We start from the raw sequence: 18,329 nt of genomic DNA, 5'->3' as shown, positions 1-18,329 counted from the left end.
AAATTCACTCCCTATTTTCCTCTCCGGCCTCTAGTCCTATCACTCCCTCTGAGACCCTAAACAGTAAATGTTTCAAGTAATATGCTCTTCCCTGAACACATCATGGCATTAAACATCTCAACAACTTTATACATGTGGTTTTCTCTGTCTGAAATATCTTTGCCACATTTTTTTATTACTTAGTGAATCCTTCAAGATCCTGCTCAGTGGTAATATCTCATATCCTGTCCAAATAGAATATATGATTCTCTACTTTAGCCTACTAATGAACATTTTATTATGGTTCTATGCTATTTAATAGACTGGGTTGTAATGAATTCCATTCACTCATTTCCTGTTAAAAATTATAGATCTGAAGAAGCAGTGATTTGTCTTCTACATATTACCAGTACCAAGGATTATGTCTAGGACATACAGTCAATCAATAAATGTTTGATAAACCCTAATGTGAGTAAATGAACACTTTACTTCCATATATAAAATATATGATATTTAAATAGACATAGATATTTTTAATAATATTTTATTAGAGAAGTTGTAGGTTTATACACTCATAAATCTTAACTTCATTTTCATTTCCCTGAAATTATGCAACTGAATACTTAGCCCTTAAATATATCCCCCAAACAAATAGAAAACTGATTAAAATTTAATTAACATAAGCTATGATGGAGTTTGACAAGAGAAGAAGGGAACCACTCTAAATAAATCATGACCAAAATCTGCTAGATTATTTATTTCAAAAGAGTATGCCTTTACTGTAAAAAGTATTCATTATATAGCACCAACCTTACCTTCCCAAACACATCACCTGCTATTCTATTAAACAAATTCTTCACTCCAGTCAAAATAATCTTTTCACTTCCTCCACAAAATCCCACTTCAATATCTTCACTCATGTAACTCTCCATGCCTGGAATGTAAATTACCATCCTAGTCTTCAAGGCCCACCTCAAAACCAACCCCCTCCATAATTCTATACTTCCTCTTTCAAATCCCTATAACATTTAATTACATGATCATTCATTTAGCATCTGTCATACTTTGTCTTCCTAAAGTAGCTATCTATATATCTCTCTGCCAACTGAATTTTAAGCTTTTTTCAATTTGGGAATCATGTTTTAAATTTTACTGTATCACAAACAATACTTAACACAGAGTTTTAGTTCCTTTATATATAGGTAAACCAGTAAGATAGTTTCTAAATCTCCCTTACCTTCTGTTCAACATAGATACGGGAAGTGATTATAGATTTGTCAGGAGCAAAACTGAAGTAAAGATGCTAACAGTCCAAAACTAAAGTTTGCAAACATCATTGAGCATTCATTTGATTATAAACTAGTTACAGTACAGACTAATAAATCTCCTAATTTTTAGATTAAGATTCTTAAATGTACTTAGCACATAAAAAAGTAAACTTTTTCTATTTTCCTCTAACTAAAGAAATGTCTTTAGAAACATAATCAAAATAGCAATATACCGATTGAAGATGCTCTTTAGCCTCTAGTATTTTTCTGTTCATGATCTCTAGTGTTCCAGGATAAATTTGATCATAGCTTGCAGGTCCTGGACTATCTGAAACAAACTTCTTAAAACGTTTCTCCCGGTATTGTAGACTATGGCCTCCTTTAATATTTTGCTAAATTAAAGAGGGGGAAAAAAAACTATGAAATAAGGAAAATAAGCATTTGTATAATTATTACCCAGCTGATAAATATTAAATATCAATATGAAAAAAATTGTTTTAAAATCCAACCTGAGAAAAATAAGGCTCTTGGCTGAGAAGAGTTCTAATGAAAGAGAATAATAAGAGAGGATAACCATAATTGACATCAGTTTTAACTTAGAACTCAACTGAAGTTTATTGTGTTTAGAGCACTCTACAGAATGCAGAAAACTCAGTTTTAAAACAGAAATCAGAGACAAAGGAATTCACAAAGCTCTAGAGCAAGAACAAAGAGTGCATGTTTTACTAGTCCCTGGAGAACTGAACCTCTCAAATGAGCAAAAACATGCTGGCACTCATATTGCAGGAAAAAGCAAACCTTCCAAACTTGCTTAAAATTATTTTTTTCATGAATAACATCTTGGTCATTTCCAGGCATGTTTATGTAGGCTTATTGGCAATACCTTGGTTTTATGCTCTTATTAGTTTTTAAACATTTATTGCAGAGAAGGCACAGAGGGAAATCTTCCATGACTCTCTTTGTTGCTCTTAACTAGATTCTCCAGAATCAGAAAATTATCAGTTAGCTAATAGTCAATTCAGGTAAAATTCCATAATATTAGTTTCAATAAACAACCACACCATAATCATTCCAAAGATGAATCATAATAATGGTGGTTAACATTTGATTGCTCAGATAAGATATTTCTTGAAGTCATTGAGAGCCCTTTCACAGTGTGTACCGGTCAGCTGTTCACAATCACTATTAACAGAGCCTACCTCTAATTCGCATCTTATTCAGTTTTATTCAGCTTTCAAGAAATATACAAAGGAGACCTTCTTAAAGAAAAAATGCATCAAATGCATTCTTAGATAGCCAATTCACTAATCACTACTTAAAAGATCAGAATTCCTATTTAAGGAGTTTGGAGCTATAGTAAATTTTAATGATTTATTTTGCAAAAACAAAATTACAAGAAAGACAAAATGTAAAAATCTTGTGAAAAGAGAACTCTTTCAATTCTGATTTTAAAATCCATCACTGCAGTCCGATAATACCATCACACTGCAATTTCCATTTATATTGAATACTTCAACATAATAAAATCAATCTAATCTACCTTCTTTAACAATGATACAAACCAACCAAGATTACTTTTTCAAACTATTCACATTTCATAATTACCAATTCTAATTGTTTTATTAGGGGTTATAAAAGGAAATGCCATATGTCTGATAAATCACCAGGAAAAAAAAATTAGATTACTATGGTAGTTTGAAACTGTATATACCCCAGAAAGCTATGTTCTTAAACTTAATCCATTCCTGTGGTGTGAACCCATTGTAAGTGTTTTTGATGAGGTTACTTCAGTTAAGGTGTGGTCCACCTAAACCAGGATGAGTCTTAATCCTAGTACTGGAGTCCTTTATAAGCAGAATGAAATTCAGACAGTGAGTGAGAAAACCATAGGAATCAAGAAGCTGCACATCAATGGAACTCAAAAGAGAAACGAGCAACCGAGGATGCCAACACGTGCCTTGCCATATCGAAGCAAAGAACAACGCGTTGCCAGCAGCCAACCCTGGAACACCATAGCCTTTGTGGGGAAAGCATCACCTTAATGATGCCTTGATTTGGACTTTTTCCTAGCCTCAAAATCATGAGCTAATAATCCCCATTATTTAAGATGACCCATTGCATGTTATTTCCTTGAGCATCCCAGGAAACTAAAACAATTACCAAATTATTATTATTTAATATGAAAGCCTTTGAGAAAAGTGTCTTATTACTTTTGAGTATGGATTTTATCTAAATATTATGGTTATTTTGGTGAATTACTATACTGTGAGCCACCCCCCACAATATAGGAGGCAGATTATCATCTGAAGGATGAGGTTATTCCTTGCATCACATATGATACCCCTCATTCAGGTATGGCAAGGTAAATCTCAGAAGAAAAAGAAAACCTAATTTTGAGAGTTATTCCTAGGCCTAAATGAATGGGAAAAAAAGGGGGGGGGGAAGAAACTCTGTTTAGACCCAAGGAAGAGATCCACATGTCTAGTAGAGCTAATACCATTTTCTGAGACAAGAAACAAGATGGCATCTACCATGCAGAAATAGGTCAGAAATTTGGAGAAAATAGAGACAGAAAAGGTGCATGAAATTTGTTCTGACCCTTTGTAGTAGGAGTCATCCTAGGAAATAGGATGTGAACAAAACAAGATCTATGATTTAATAAGCTAATCACCTGTATAAAAGTATAAAAGTATAAAAGTGCTAAAAGAATCAGACACCTGTATTTTGCAAATGTGGTTCTTCTTATGCTCCCTGTATTTTCTTAATTTTTCTGTTCTCTTCTAAGCAAACTTCCTATTGAAAAACTTAGCATGTTTCCAATCTACTAAAGGAAGCAAAGGAAAAGAGATTTTGCTCATATCTGGGCAAGAGTTATAAAGGCAAAAATTACATTACTACCACCACCACCCCCCAACTTTGGAATAGTGGTGACAACAATAATCAAAGTAAAATAACATTAAGGGAAGCAGACCAAAGGAGAAGACCAAGTTAAGGAACATAGGTTCAACTCCAGATATTCTGCTTTTTTAAAAGCTTCTTTTATAGTGAACACAGGCCTCAAAACAGCAACTCAATTTTAAGTTTATAAAATTTCATTTTAAATTTCTAAATAATATTCATTAAGTACATGCTGATAGGATGCAAAATTCAACTCTGTACTTCAAAGAGAAAAGTATAAAAGTGCTAAACACATATTCCTTCTCAATAAGACAGTCCCTCTAATCATTTTTATTTACAGAATTAATATCATTCAGCTATTTAAGCAAAATGAATTTTATTTTTTAGATAGTCTGACAAACTCATACCTCTTAAATTTCTAAAAATTCTGCCATATTTTACCCTAAAATTACAAAAAAAGAAAATCAATAGCAATTGAATAATTAAGCCATACATCATTTTTTAAATCAAGGAAATCAATCCTCTCCTGGCATCATCTGAGGAAAGTTACTCTAGTGCATGGAACCCTTGTGGAATCTTATATATTGCCCTAGATGTTCTTTAGGATTGGCTGGAATGGTCCTGGTTGGGGGTTGGCAGGATATGATAGGTAACAAGGTCTACCTGAAGCTTGCATAAGAGCAGCCTCCAGAGTAGTCTCTCGACTCTGTTTGAACTGTCTCTGTCACTGATACTTTATTAATTATACTTCTTTTCCCCTATTTGGTCAGAATGTAATTGTTGATCCCACAGTGCCAAGTCTGGATTCATCCCTGGGAGTCCTCTTCCATGTAGGGGGGTGGGCAATGATTCCACTTGCAGAGTTGGGCTTAAAGAGACTGAGGCCACATCTGAGCAACAATAGAAGTCCTCCAGAAGTAATTCTTAGGTACATCTATAGGTAGTCTAGGCTTCTGTGCTACCTACATAAGCTTCACAAGAGCAAGCCTCATGATCGACGGTATGGCCTATTTATTTGGGTGTCCCTAAATTTTGACACAGTATCAGGGGATTCCCTGATGGTAAGGTTCAATTTTTCCATAGTCTTTCTCCCCTCCCTCAGGGGACTTTGCCAAACTTTTTGATTATCTGGTTAATATACTCTAGGATGTTTCCAGGCATTACAATAATCTGTACAGAATTAAAGGACCTCTTTCTTATTCTGTGCTCTCCATGTTTCAGTTGTTCAAGTGAGCAATACAGATAGGTTTAATTAAATTATGCACTACAGAAAATTTCAGTTCCAGATCAAATAAACTTTTCTTCCATTGTTCTCAAAGAGTATGTGTAGTTCTAAAATATAGACAATGTCTTCCTTACCCCTATGTTCTGAATTACAACAACCCCATCCTGTTCAGCTTCATTCTTATCTCTAAATATCAGGTTATATATTTAAAATAGCCTCTCAAAATCCAGAAATAATAAGCACCACTCCAGACTTAATGTGTCTGCTCTAAAAGTTTACAATCTAGGCCCCTGTTTTCTTATAAGCATTTTCTAAAAGTGACCGTACCCATTGTTTTTTTTGTTTGTTTCTGGCTTATTTTGTTTCACCAAATGTCCCACATGTTCATTCACATCATTGCATAGAGTTGAAAGACCACTCTGGAGGCTACTCTTACATAAGCTTCCACTAGATATTGCTATTTATCATGGTTTGCTAAATCCAACCAAAACCATTCCTGCCAATTATAAAGAATACCTAGGGCTTTATCTGAGATTCTACAAAGGTTCCATGCTCTACGATTACTTTCTAGAAACCTACAACCTCCAGATGGGTTCTTAGGCCAGATAAGACCTGAAACACAGAGGGGCCAGTCTCTCCAGAGCATCAACTAGTTCTATTCCCCTATTCCATATTATTGACAGCTCTTTCCCATATGAAAAAGTTAGAATGAGAATAGCCCAAAAACCCCTAAAAATTGAGAGAAAGCTGAAAGGAGAAGATAGAATTATAACAAAGAAGATAGGATTTAACAAAGAGTATGACTGATGCTCATCATATTTTTCTTTTAGTCTCCAGTGTCTTGGAGCAGCTGGAAGGAAAAACCTAAAATTGTGGAATTGTAGCCCATACCAAACTCTGAAATCTGTCCTATAACTAACTGTTGTGGTGTGCTTTGAGCTTTATCGCTTTTTTGTATGTTATTTTCCACAATTAAAAAAAAATTTTAAATAAATAAATAAAGAGATAGGGGATAAACAGTGATGGAAAAATCTTAAGCTACTTATATACTTATAAGCAGTTGTAGACTTAAGACCTATAATACCCACCTGTATTTTCTTGCTTTCTACATCATTTTCTTTAATTCTCCCTTCTCTCATTATTGTAAAGTGATAATAAAATACTAATAAAAGCTGAAATTTATTTAATGCTAACAGTATTCAGACATTATTCTAAATGCTTATTACATTATTAATCCTTAAAACAACCCTACAAAGTTATTATCATTATTTAACAGATGAGGGAACAGTGGAACTAAGTAGTTAACAATAAGTCTCATAGGTAATAAGTGGCAGAGTCTAGTTTTGGACCTGAGATGTATAGCTCCAGAGCCCAAACTCTTAACCACTTCTTTATAATATCTCATGTTATATTTCCCATTTAATCTGTAGGTTACAGAATAATGAAACAGGGATGTGAAATAACAGGAGAAAAAATGTCCTAAACCTAGAGATACAGGACTCATTTTACAGTGACACCATAATACCAACTCTGAATAACATTAGTTAGGGTCTTTCTGAGGATGTACACTTGCAAATTATATATAAGATAAATGCATTTTTGTAATTATATGTACAGAAAGAACTCTGTGGATGTCTGCATACAAACTCATAGAGTATGTAAGAAAGGAAATTGTGCAGTCAACAGGTGAAATTTAATGAAATCTATTGTTTTATCCATCCAGCACCCTCTCATCATGACACACTCTCATGACAGCATATTCCCCATCCTTCAAGCAATTAAACCTTTACCATACTTTGTCATTTTGAAGAAGTCAAAAACAGGGTTCCCTCCTCTCAAGAATTAAAGGTATGGGTCCACAACCAAATTATGTCAATCAGATTCTCCCTACTGGGAATTTTAATATTGAATGAAAACACGTAAAAAAATGGAAGAAAGTTATAAAATTGAGTTATCAAATGGGCAATCCCTGTTGAAATGGGCCAAAAACTTCTGCTACTGAGATATCCAGAATTGTCTTGGTACTGTCCTTCTGTAAGACCTGATAGTCTAATTCTTCCTTCATGTCTGTGAGTCACCCAAGAACCTTTCCCATAAATCTTTTATTGTTTCCCTAATACCCATCTTAAAATCTATTCCATTGCTTGTAACTGAAAATTGCTGATACAATGATTTCTAATATTAATTCAGTAAGACCAATCAAAAATTAAAGGCATCAGTGATTACATCTGGGCCTCCAACAGGAGAATTAAAGGTCTGCTAGGGTCAGCTAAGAGCCACTATGTATGAATGCAAGGTTTATGTAAAAAAGATAAAAGATGATATTCATGATCATGAAGGTATTACAATTACATTCACTATTTCTAAATATGAATGAACCATTGAGGAGCTTCTGGTCATCAACTCTTGGGACTAAGAAGAAATGAGAGACAGACAAGATAATGGCAATGGCTATAGCATTAAAGTGTGGTAAATAAACCAATTCCTTCAAACTAACATTTCTCCTGTACATATCTTGACCATTTATACAATTTCCACGGGCCATAATTTATTCAAGAGTCCTACTTTTCTATTCAAGAGTCTCAAGGACCATGCAGCACATAACAATGTTTTGTATTTAATAGAATATATAGAACAATGAAGAACACCTAGTCAGGCAACCAACATTGAACAAATTTATTTTCTACTTTAATTGTAAATATAGATTGAGAGGAGGAAGTAGATAACATGAGAGGAAAATAAAATTTTACAGACAATATTCTGATCTAGAGGAAGGAAACATTATTTTTAATAACTCAGACAATTATAATAGCTGTTATAAATTTACCTGTACTTCCAAAACATTATAGTGTCCTGGACCTGGAACAGTTTTCTCAGTGTTAGAAGCAATAGTAAAAGAATTTTCTCTGGCAGCCAAAGAAAGAAACGGTGCATAGCCACCTATAAAAATAAAATAATATCACTGACAGATAAGATTGCTCCAAACCAGGAAAGCAATGAGTATAGATTTCATTCAACATACACAGATGTAAGCACACCCTTTTAAATACATAAAAACCAAGCTACAGTTTATATAAAGTAAAGAGTACACACCACAAGAGAGTGACCAGATTGGGAGATTACAATAGGAACAAATGGGATAGCAGGTAAATACACACTAAGCAGTATAAGCAGTGGTTTTGAACCTCATCAAACTCAATGTCACCTTTTTATTAAAAAAAAAAAATACTTTGTAATGTTCCTTTTACCACCCTGAAATCAAGCTTATGTGTTTCTTACTTACAAACTAGAATGGAAAAAAATTATCATGAAATGTTAAAGCTACAAATTCAGACTAATACAATAAATTGACAATAAAAATTCTATGAATGGTAAAGCCATTCATGTTGGGACTTTTCTAAAAATATAAGCATAATCTTGATAAAGTTCTGAACAAATTATTCTTTCTTTATGTAGAGAAAAATCTGAATAACTGTTTTATTTCCTTCCTTTTAGTTCTTACCAATGGCCTGGATCTGCAAATCTGAGTCCGCATGACAGAACAGACTGTACCAGAGGCTGAATTCTAGAGACATCAACTTCCTTTTCTAACAAGCTATATGCTTAAAAGGAAATGTCACTGTTACATGATTGACTAGATATTGCATGCTCTTTCCTTCAAGATAAACTACAGCATTCTGAAGGAAGAGTCCCTCTATTGGAGCATTTCCATAGCTCAGCTAAATCAAATACACACACTTCCCAAAGATATGATGAATATTCCAGAGTAAATGTTCTCTACTTTTCAGATTTGTCTCACTATACATGGCATTAGCTATAGATTTGTATATCTGTGTCCACTTTGCATGAGAATTGGCAGCCATGGAGGAAAGCATTCTACTCAATCCTATTCCTGTGTATTTTTAAAGCACAGGTTTCAAATGGGCCATCCTGGGGATCACTAACATCCGTAACAGTATCAAAGTGTCCCTGAGCTCAGAAATAGGTGGGAGAGCCGCAAAAACCAGAGTCCAAGAAGGTGAAGGGCTGCTGAAATGTCTGCTACTCTCCCAGAAACCTACAAGACACATAGGTCTTTCAAAAATAACCAGAGAGTTGTATTTACTACAAATAGATAAACCTAAAGAGTGAGGCTTCTGGTAGCCAGTGAAAATGAGGCCAGGCTCTCAGGAGCCCTATGGAAAACACACATGAATGATTATTTTTTATTGCTGAAAGATAAGGGACTGGCAAAATTAAAGAGACAAACAGCACTACATGAGGTAGGACCTGCTCAGAAGAGCAGTCAAAGAGATATGCTGATATAAAAATCAGAAATGAATTATATTATTTCTGCAGAGCAAAAATCCAGACAACTCAAGGGGCTGATATAAGAACTAGACTGGAATTAAGAGAATTATAGGTACAAGATGAACAAGGTCAGAGATTTCAAGCAAGATGGTGGAATAGGAGAAGCTGAGTTCATCCCAGCTCTGTGCAACAAGAGAAAGGACTGAAAAATGACTGGGACAGCAGTTCCAGGGTGTGAGTGATGAGAGAGTGTCTTCATCTCTACCAAGGGAGACTCTGAATGAAAAAGTGGACATATTGGAATGGAAAGAATGGGGTAGTGAGCTCTGCCAGGATTCCAGCAGCTGACTAGGAACATTTTCCCTTAAAGCTTGGCAAGCCAGGAGTTCCCAGGTAGAACAGGGAAGCTAACAAAGTTGTTTTTCTTGCATATAAAGACTAATTAGTCAGAATACAGTGTCTGCTCCCCACCCTTGGGACAGGCTGCTGCAGGTACCTGGATATCAGTAGAGACTGCAGTGCCTTCCCTCAGAGAGGTGGGAGAAATGCAGAGGGAGGAGGGAGAAATGTACAAGGTGCTTGATGGACAACTAGCCAATGAGAGGGAACTGTTTTGGGTCTCAATATGATTCCAGTCCCCCCACGGAGGCCCAGAGACCTCAGGCATATGCAGACAGAGAGGCTATGCCGAGAAAACTACCGAATTGTGCACAGCAACCACTCACCAGATATTTCCGGATTGGATGCGGGCAGGGGAAGTTGAAAAACCCAATCCCACAGCCCAAGAACATCCTGAGTGTTTCGGGGCCACCAGAACCATCAGGCACATAAGTGGTGGGCCCTGGTTGGAATTACATCAGGCTGCTAATTAATTTAGCCAACACCCTGATTAGCTGGGGACAGGTGAGCCTGAAGAGAAGAGGTGGCTCAAAAGCATCATCTGCTGGGAAGACATGGAAAGTACAGTCTGACAAATTGCCTATCTCCAAGCTCTTAATAGAGCTTTAAGGAGAATTGCAATCCCCACATGAGATCCAGGACTTGGTTTGCAGGGGGAAAGACTGACAAACCAAGTCCAAAAGGGGACTTTCAATGCAAATATAAACACAAAACCATAGATGCATGAAGGAAATTATCTTACAAAATAACCTTATTAAGACATTTAGATGCCCTGTGTGCAAGAGAAAATCATAAAGCACCTTAACACCAGAGCAGATATGGCTCAGTCAAATGAGCTAATTAAATCACTAGAGGGGACATAGAATGTGAAACAATTAATCAATGATATTAATATCATCATAAAAGATATTAAAAGACACTGGAAGAGCAAAGAGAAATTTTTGAAAGAATGAATCAAATATGGCAGATCTCTTAGAGATAAAAGATACTGTAGACCAAATTAAAAGTTTACTAGAGCCACACAACAGCAGATTTGAAGAGGCAGTAAAAAGAATAAGCAAATTAGAAGATAGGACAATTGAGCTTGAATACATAAAAGAAATGGCAAGAAAGATGGAAAAAATAGAACTAGAATTCAGAGACATGATAGATAACATGAAGCACACAAATATAAGAATTATCAGTGTCCCAGAAGGAGAAGAGTAAAGGGCTGGGAAGCCTAGTTAAAGAGATTATTATGGGAGAAAATTTCCCAACTTTTATAAAATATATAAATATACAAAATAAAGGAGTCCAACAAACCCCAAAAAGAATAAATCCAAACTGGCCTACTCCAAGACACATACTGATCAGAATGTCTAATACTGAAGAGAAGCAAAAAGTCATGAAAGCATCAAGGGAAAAGCGATTCACTACTTATAAGGGAAACCACTTAAGACTAGCTAGACTACTCAATACCATGATGACTGTTAAAAGGCAGTGGTATGATATATTTAAAAATCTGATTTCCTGCCAAGAATTCTTTATCCTGCTAAACCTTCCTTCAAATTTCCAGGTGAGATTAAAATCTTCACTGACAAGGAAAGGCTAAGATAATTTGCCAACAAAAAATATTCTCTACAAGAAACACTACAAGGAGTTCTGTTGACTTAAAAAAAGGGGGGGGGGGGGGGAGGGCGGGCCACGGTGGCTCAGTAGGCAGAGTTCTCACCTACCATGCCAGAGAACCAGATTCAATTCCTGGTGCCTGCCCATTTAAAAAAAAAAAGGCAGGAGAGGGAGGTCTGGAGGAGAGTACAGAACTGAAGAGCAATAGTAAAGGTAACTTAAAGGATTATAAGAAAGAGAGGGAAAATAATAAATAAATGCTAAAGGATAAGATGGTAGATACAAGAACTGCCTTTACAGTAATAACTGAATGTTAATGGACTAAACTCAGCAGTTAATTACATAGACTGGCAGATTAGATTTTAAAATATGATCCATCTATATGCTGCTTACAAGGAGACTCATCTTAGACCTAAGGTTATAAACAGATTGAAAGTAAAAGGATTGGAAAAAGGCATTTTATGTAAGCTCTAACCAAAAGAAAGCAGGGTAGCTATATTAATATCATTTAAAATGGACTTTAAATGTAAAGATATCATAAGACACAAGGAAGGGCACTATATATTAATAGAAGGGACAATTAACCAAGGAGAAATAACAATCATAAGTGTTTATGCTTTCAATCAAGAAGCTCCAAAGTACATGAGATAAATACTGGCTAAATTCAAGGTAGTAACTGACATTTCAAAAATAACAGTGGGAGATTTCAAAACAGCACTCTTCCCTATTGATTGAGCAACCAGACAGAGGATCAATAAGGAAATAGTAATGTAATAAATGAATTAGATCTAACTGATACACCTTTATACACCAAAATACCAGGATATACATTCTTCTCTAGTGTTCATAGAACATTCTCCAAGATAGATCATATGCTGGGACACAAATCAGATCTTTATAAATGTAATAAGATTGAAATTATTCAAAACACTTTCTCTGAAAGGGGGAAAATTCTACTTCCCCAAGTTGAATTCTTGATATTCTCACAAGCAGTGCAGACAACAAAACCCCTATTCAATAATGTAGGTTGTAAACTTTAATTAGATTAACTCCATGGAGATGTGACATATCCAATTGTGGATATCAACTTTTGATTAGATGGAGAGCCAGGTGGGTCTTGACTAGTTTACTGGAGTCCTTTAAAAGCAGAAACATTTTGGAGAAAGCTTAAGAATGACAAGAGATCCACAGGAGAGCCACAGATGCACAAGAGCCCACATAGCCAGAGATCTTTGGAGATGAAGAAGGAACACACCCCTGGGGGAGCTTCATGAAATAAGAAGCCTGGAGAGAAAGATAGCAGATGTTGCCATGTTCTCCATGTGCCTTTCCAGTTGAGAGAGAAACCCTGACTTCAAAGGCTTTCCTTTTGTGTGTGTGTGTGTGTGTGTGTGTGTGCGCGCGCCATATGGTGGGGTCACATTTCATTACTTTTCCATAGGGGTATCCCATTATTGCAGCACCATTTGTTGAATTGTTTGTTTGTTTGTTTGCTCTGTTTATTTGTTTTGCCTGTTTGTTCGTTTTGGGGGAAGTGCATGGACCAGGAATCCAACCCACATCTCCCGCACAACAAGGTAAAAATTCTACCACTGAACTACCCTTGCACCCCAATCAGCTGTTCTAGAGTGAAGGTAACCTCTTGTTGGGGCCTTAATTTGAATATTTTTATAGACTAACTTTAATTGGGACAATTTTACAGCCTTAGAACTGTAAACTTGCCACTTAATAAATTCCTTTTTAATAAGCCATTCCATTTCTGGGATTTTGCATTCTGACAACTAGCAAACTAGAACAAACTTGGATGTAATGGACAAATTCCTAGAAACATATGAATTATCAACACCATCTCAAGAAGAAATAGAAGATCTTAAGAAATCAATTACAAGCAAAGAGATTCAACTAGTTATTAAAAATTTTCCTTTAAAGAAAAGTCCAGGGCTGGTGGCTTCATGGGGGAATTTTATCAAATATTCTGAAAAGAACTAATACCAATTCTGCTCAAACTCTTCCTAAAAATCCAAGGAAAAAGGATCATTACCTAACTCATTACCTAACTACCAAAACCAGATAGAGACATTACAAGAAAGGAAAATTACAGACCAATTTCCCTAATTAATATAGATGCAAAACTTCTCTATAAAATTCCAGCAAATTGAATCCAATAATACATTAAAAGAATTATATATCACAACCAAGTGGGATTTATACCAAGAATCAAGTCTGGTTCAACACAAGAAAATCAATTAATGTAATATAGCATATAATTAATTCAACAGGAAAAAATCATATAATCATATTGATTGACATATCCTTTTCTAGTAAAAACACTACAAAAGGCAGGAATCATAGGAAACTTTTCAACATCATAAGGGGCCTGTATGAAAAAACCATACCAGTATCATTCTCAATAGTGAAAGATTGAAAGCATTCCCCTTAAGATTGCAAATGAGACAAGGATGCCCATTGTCACAACTATTATTCCACATTATACTAGAAGTCCTAGCTAGAGAAATTAAGCAGGAGAAAGAAATAAACGGCAACCAGATAGGTAAGGAAGAAATAAAACTTTCATTATTCACAAATGACCTGCTCCTATACTCAGAAAATCCTGAGAAATCCATGACAAAGCTACTCAAATTAATGAACAAGTTTAGTATAGTGGCAGATCCAAAATAAATGTACAAAAATCAGAAATGTTTTTATATACAAATAATGATTTCAATATGGAGACAATTAAGGAAAATATTCCATTCAAAATAGCCACAAAAAGAATCAAGTATTTATGAATAAGCTTAACCTTGACAGTAAAGGACCTAAAGACAGAAAACTAAAAAGTATTGTCTACTAGAAATTAAAGAATATCTATACAAATGGAAAAGTATTCCATACTCATGGAGAGGAAGGTTGAATGTTGTTAAGATGTCAATCCTACTTAAATTGATCTATAGATTAAATGCAATACCAATCAAAACTGTAACAACCTATTTTGAAGACTTTTAAAAGATAGATAGCAAATTAATTTGGAAGGGAAAGAAACCTCAAATAGCTACAAATATTCTAAAAAAGAAGAGTGAAATCGGGAGATTAACACTACCTGATTTTAAAGCTTATTACAAAGCCACAGTCATCAAAACAACATGGTATTGGTCCAGAGATATAAGTATTGACCAATGGAACCAAACTGAGAGTACAGAGATTGACCACCAGATTTGCAGTCCACTGATCTTTGATTACAACCTCCCAAATCTACTGAACTGGGACAGAATAGACATTTCAATAAATGGGCTTGGGGAAAAAAAGATGAACAAGATCAAGGATGAAATCTGAGATATGGCCACAACTGTACTTCCAGGAAGGAAACCTAAACATATCTGAAATTCTAGATATCTGAATACATGTTATCCTATTGTGTTTTTTTGTGTATGAACCATGTGCCATTATTTTATGAGTCTGTATAATTTATAACAATGTTCTAGGTTCACAGTTGTGTAGACATATTGGTTGTCACATTTTTATGACCCAATTTTTAGGTAGCTTTCTAAAAGTCAAATGAATGGTAGAATTCACTGCCAATAAGAACCTGCACTTATAATTCTTTCCAAGATTGTAAAATTGAAGTAATGTCTCATACTAAGGGGAAAAATATCTTTAAATACATGACTTAAAATAGGGGTGATATCCAGCACTATTTCCCAGTTTAATTGTCCTGTCTAACCTATGGAAGTCATCAATGCTTGGAATTTTACTGTGATCTATTGAGACTTAAACAAAGAAATGGCCAACAGTTATAAACACAGTGATGGACAATACAGAGATTGAACAAATTACTGTCACAACTGGTATATGCCATACAGCTCTAAACATTGCTGTATTTTTTTCTGTTCTTCTCCAGGAGAAGGCCAAAGAGTTTGCTTTTAGTTAACATGGAGTACAGTGCTCCATTACTGCCTGTAGTAGGCAGAGTTAAATGGACCCTGATAATCCACAACTCCTACATAACCTGAATCCCCCTGAACATAGGCTGAACCCTCACTCAAGTGTGACTTGCTTCCAACAAAAAGAATATAGCAAAAGGATGGGATGTCACTTACATGATTAAGTTATGTAAGATTGTCATTTCTGTCTTGCTAGCACTCTCTATTTCCTTCTTACTTTGCATGCTTTGATGAAGCAAATTGCTATGTTGGAGAAGCCCACAGAGCAAGATAGCCACAAGCCAACAGCTGAATGAGAAACTAAGGCCCTCAGTTCAGCAACACCCAAAGAACTGAATCCTGCCAACCACCACACGAGACAGGAAGCAGATCCTTCCCCAGTCAAGGTAAGGTGACTATAGTGCAGCCAACACCTTGATTACAACCTGTGAGACATCTTATATTAGTCAAGGTTCTAATATATCTAATATATATCTAATATATCAGGACAGAAAGTCTGATAAAGGTGAAGCTGAAGTCCTTAGTCTGAATTCAAGTATAAGCTGGCCAACTGGAAATTCTAGGAAGAGCCAATGCTGAAGTTGAATCCAAATTTCTCTTCTAACCTCTGAAATCCTTGGTTAAGGCTTTTAAGATCTCCAACTGATTGATGAGGAGACTCCCCACATTGCTCAGGGAATCTCCTTTGCTGACAGTAGATGCTACTTTTGGATGAGAGATGCAAAACCCATCTTGAAATACCCTTATATTAACAAGCAGGCCAGTGATGACCAAACAACTGGACACTATAGCCTAGCTAAGTGGAGACATGAAATTAATCATCACAGACCTCAAAGTAATGAATTGCAGCATCTATTATATTTATGTCATTTTGATCATGGACTCCACCAAAAAAAAATGTTTGCATTTTCAAGCCTTCCAAGCACAGTAAACCAAATATGGATAGGTTAAATAATGATAATATCGAAGTACATGCCATCAAATGACCTTTTGGCAACAGACCCAAGAGAAAATCATCTAAACCCAATTAAAGACAAACTGCTATGACCACCTGTAATGAAAAAAGAGAAACAATCCCTAAATTGACCCTCTGAATTTTGTAAACAGCATATTCCATACCTATGAATTTTTCAATTGTTTCACTTTTCACTATTATCAATCTGTATGATCAGGCCATTGGGTCACCCAGGACTGGTCAAACCCTCCTACCAAAACAAATAAATATGATTAAGTTACTAACTCAACCCTTATGCTATGCATGTACATGCCTATATAAAGCAACTACATCTAAAAGAAAACAAAACTGAAAAAGTTGATGAAACATGCACAACTACTCTATCCATATAGATATACTCTATCTATAGTCCAATGGATCCATTCTCAGGTCCATCACAGTTTTGGAAGTACTGCAAAGGATAACAATGTCCAAGAAGAAATTATTCTGACTCACAAAGATGACGCTAATACTTACAAACATTATACTATTAGCCAACCATACTACCCTTTCCAAAAAACAATCTCTACCTAGCTGGCTGGTCTAACTGTCTTCAGCTAATGACAGATTACACACTAGCATAACTCTTTCTCCCTCAGTTAAATTCTGGCTACCCGAAGTTCAGGAAGCAGGGACTAAGGAGAATTTTTAAAGGAACAAGACATTTTTATTCTTCTCATCTTTTCCATTTTTTTTTTCCTATTTTGATCTCAATGGATGGATGTATAATTCACAATGGTCAGATCAAGGACAACTAAACATTAGACAGACATGAACTTCAATACTGACTTTGCCACAGATGGTATTATGGCCACTCTCCTTTGTAATTTAGGATGACAAAATGACCCTTGGGATTCATCACCAAAAAAGGATGGAGTCAGGTTTAACCTGATAACAGACTTTGATTGACCAGGCATAAACATATCTAACCTTAGGAAGTGAGTGGAGACTTCAGGAAGTGTGAATTACTATCTCCCTTCCAACCACAATTGTTCCAGACAGACACTCATAATGCAAGATGACTTCTTTGTTGAGAGGAGATTATATTGATACCTGGGGAGAAGGGATCAACAGAGTCCTTTCATTTCTCCACTGGAAGATAACCTCCTCCAGCACTATTTAATCCTCAGTGCTCTGGCATGTGAATGGGTCTTTGAATATTAAATTAAAAATTTAGATTTTATTATTTAATTCTACAAAATGTATTCAAGTCATCATTAATTATGTAAAGTATAAAAAAGAAAAACTGTTGGCAACATCTGAATGAATAACTACCAGTTAAGTTAAAAGTTATTTTCTAATCTCAAACTAAAGTTAAAAGCTAAGTTCAGTAAAAATAATTTTTAAGAATTTAATTCTTCACTAGTCTAATTTTCACCAGAAAAATAACAGCTTTTTTAAATTCTCTTGCATTGCTTTATTATTAGGTAATTACAGAAATTGATCATTTGCATATATAATTTGATACATTACAATGTATAAAGTAAATAAATTACATTAAAAATTACTTAGTAAATGCAGTTATAAAATTAAATAAAATGTTAATAGCTTTTTAATTTTTAATTAACTCTCCACTTACAATTTTTATTTAGCCATTCTTAACCCTGCATTGAATATAAAGTATGTTTAAATATAAAATTTGGTCTTTTATGCCTAAAGTACAGATATACACACAGCACAAAAACAGATACACTAATTTTTCTGGAGCAAAACTTCATGGAGAGAGCATT

At 35.1% G+C, this 18,329-nt stretch overlaps 1 protein-coding gene across 9 annotated transcripts in view; it reads right to left on the bottom strand.

Moving 5' to 3' along the window:
* STPG2 (sperm tail PG-rich repeat containing 2) overlaps window positions 1-18,329 on the bottom strand; it is an 846,203-nt gene that overhangs the window by 779,468 nt on the left and 48,406 nt on the right. For 7 of the 9 annotated variants that reach the window (XR_013168349.1, XM_077142787.1, XM_077142790.1 and 4 more), the window contains 2 exons: window positions 8,198-8,310; window positions 1,481-1,639 (listed from right to left, as the gene is read on the bottom strand). Coding sequence is in view for 8 of the 9 variants with exons in the window: in XM_077142787.1 (XP_076998902.1) it covers window positions 1,481-1,639; window positions 8,198-8,310 (272 nt within the window). In the remaining variant the exon portion in view is untranslated. Of the gene's footprint in view, window positions 1-794; window positions 914-1,480; window positions 1,640-8,197; window positions 8,311-18,329 lie in introns of all 9 variants that reach the window. The other 2 variants (XM_077142792.1, XM_077142794.1) reach the window with 2 other exon arrangements.

The sequence above is a fragment of the Tamandua tetradactyla genome, chromosome 24 (assembly GCF_023851605.1).
Source record: "Tamandua tetradactyla isolate mTamTet1 chromosome 24, mTamTet1.pri, whole genome shotgun sequence".
NCBI lineage: Eukaryota > Metazoa > Chordata > Mammalia > Pilosa > Myrmecophagidae > Tamandua > Tamandua tetradactyla.
Note: the sequence above shows the minus strand (reverse complement) of the source record. Positions and strands in the feature narration are given on the sequence as shown.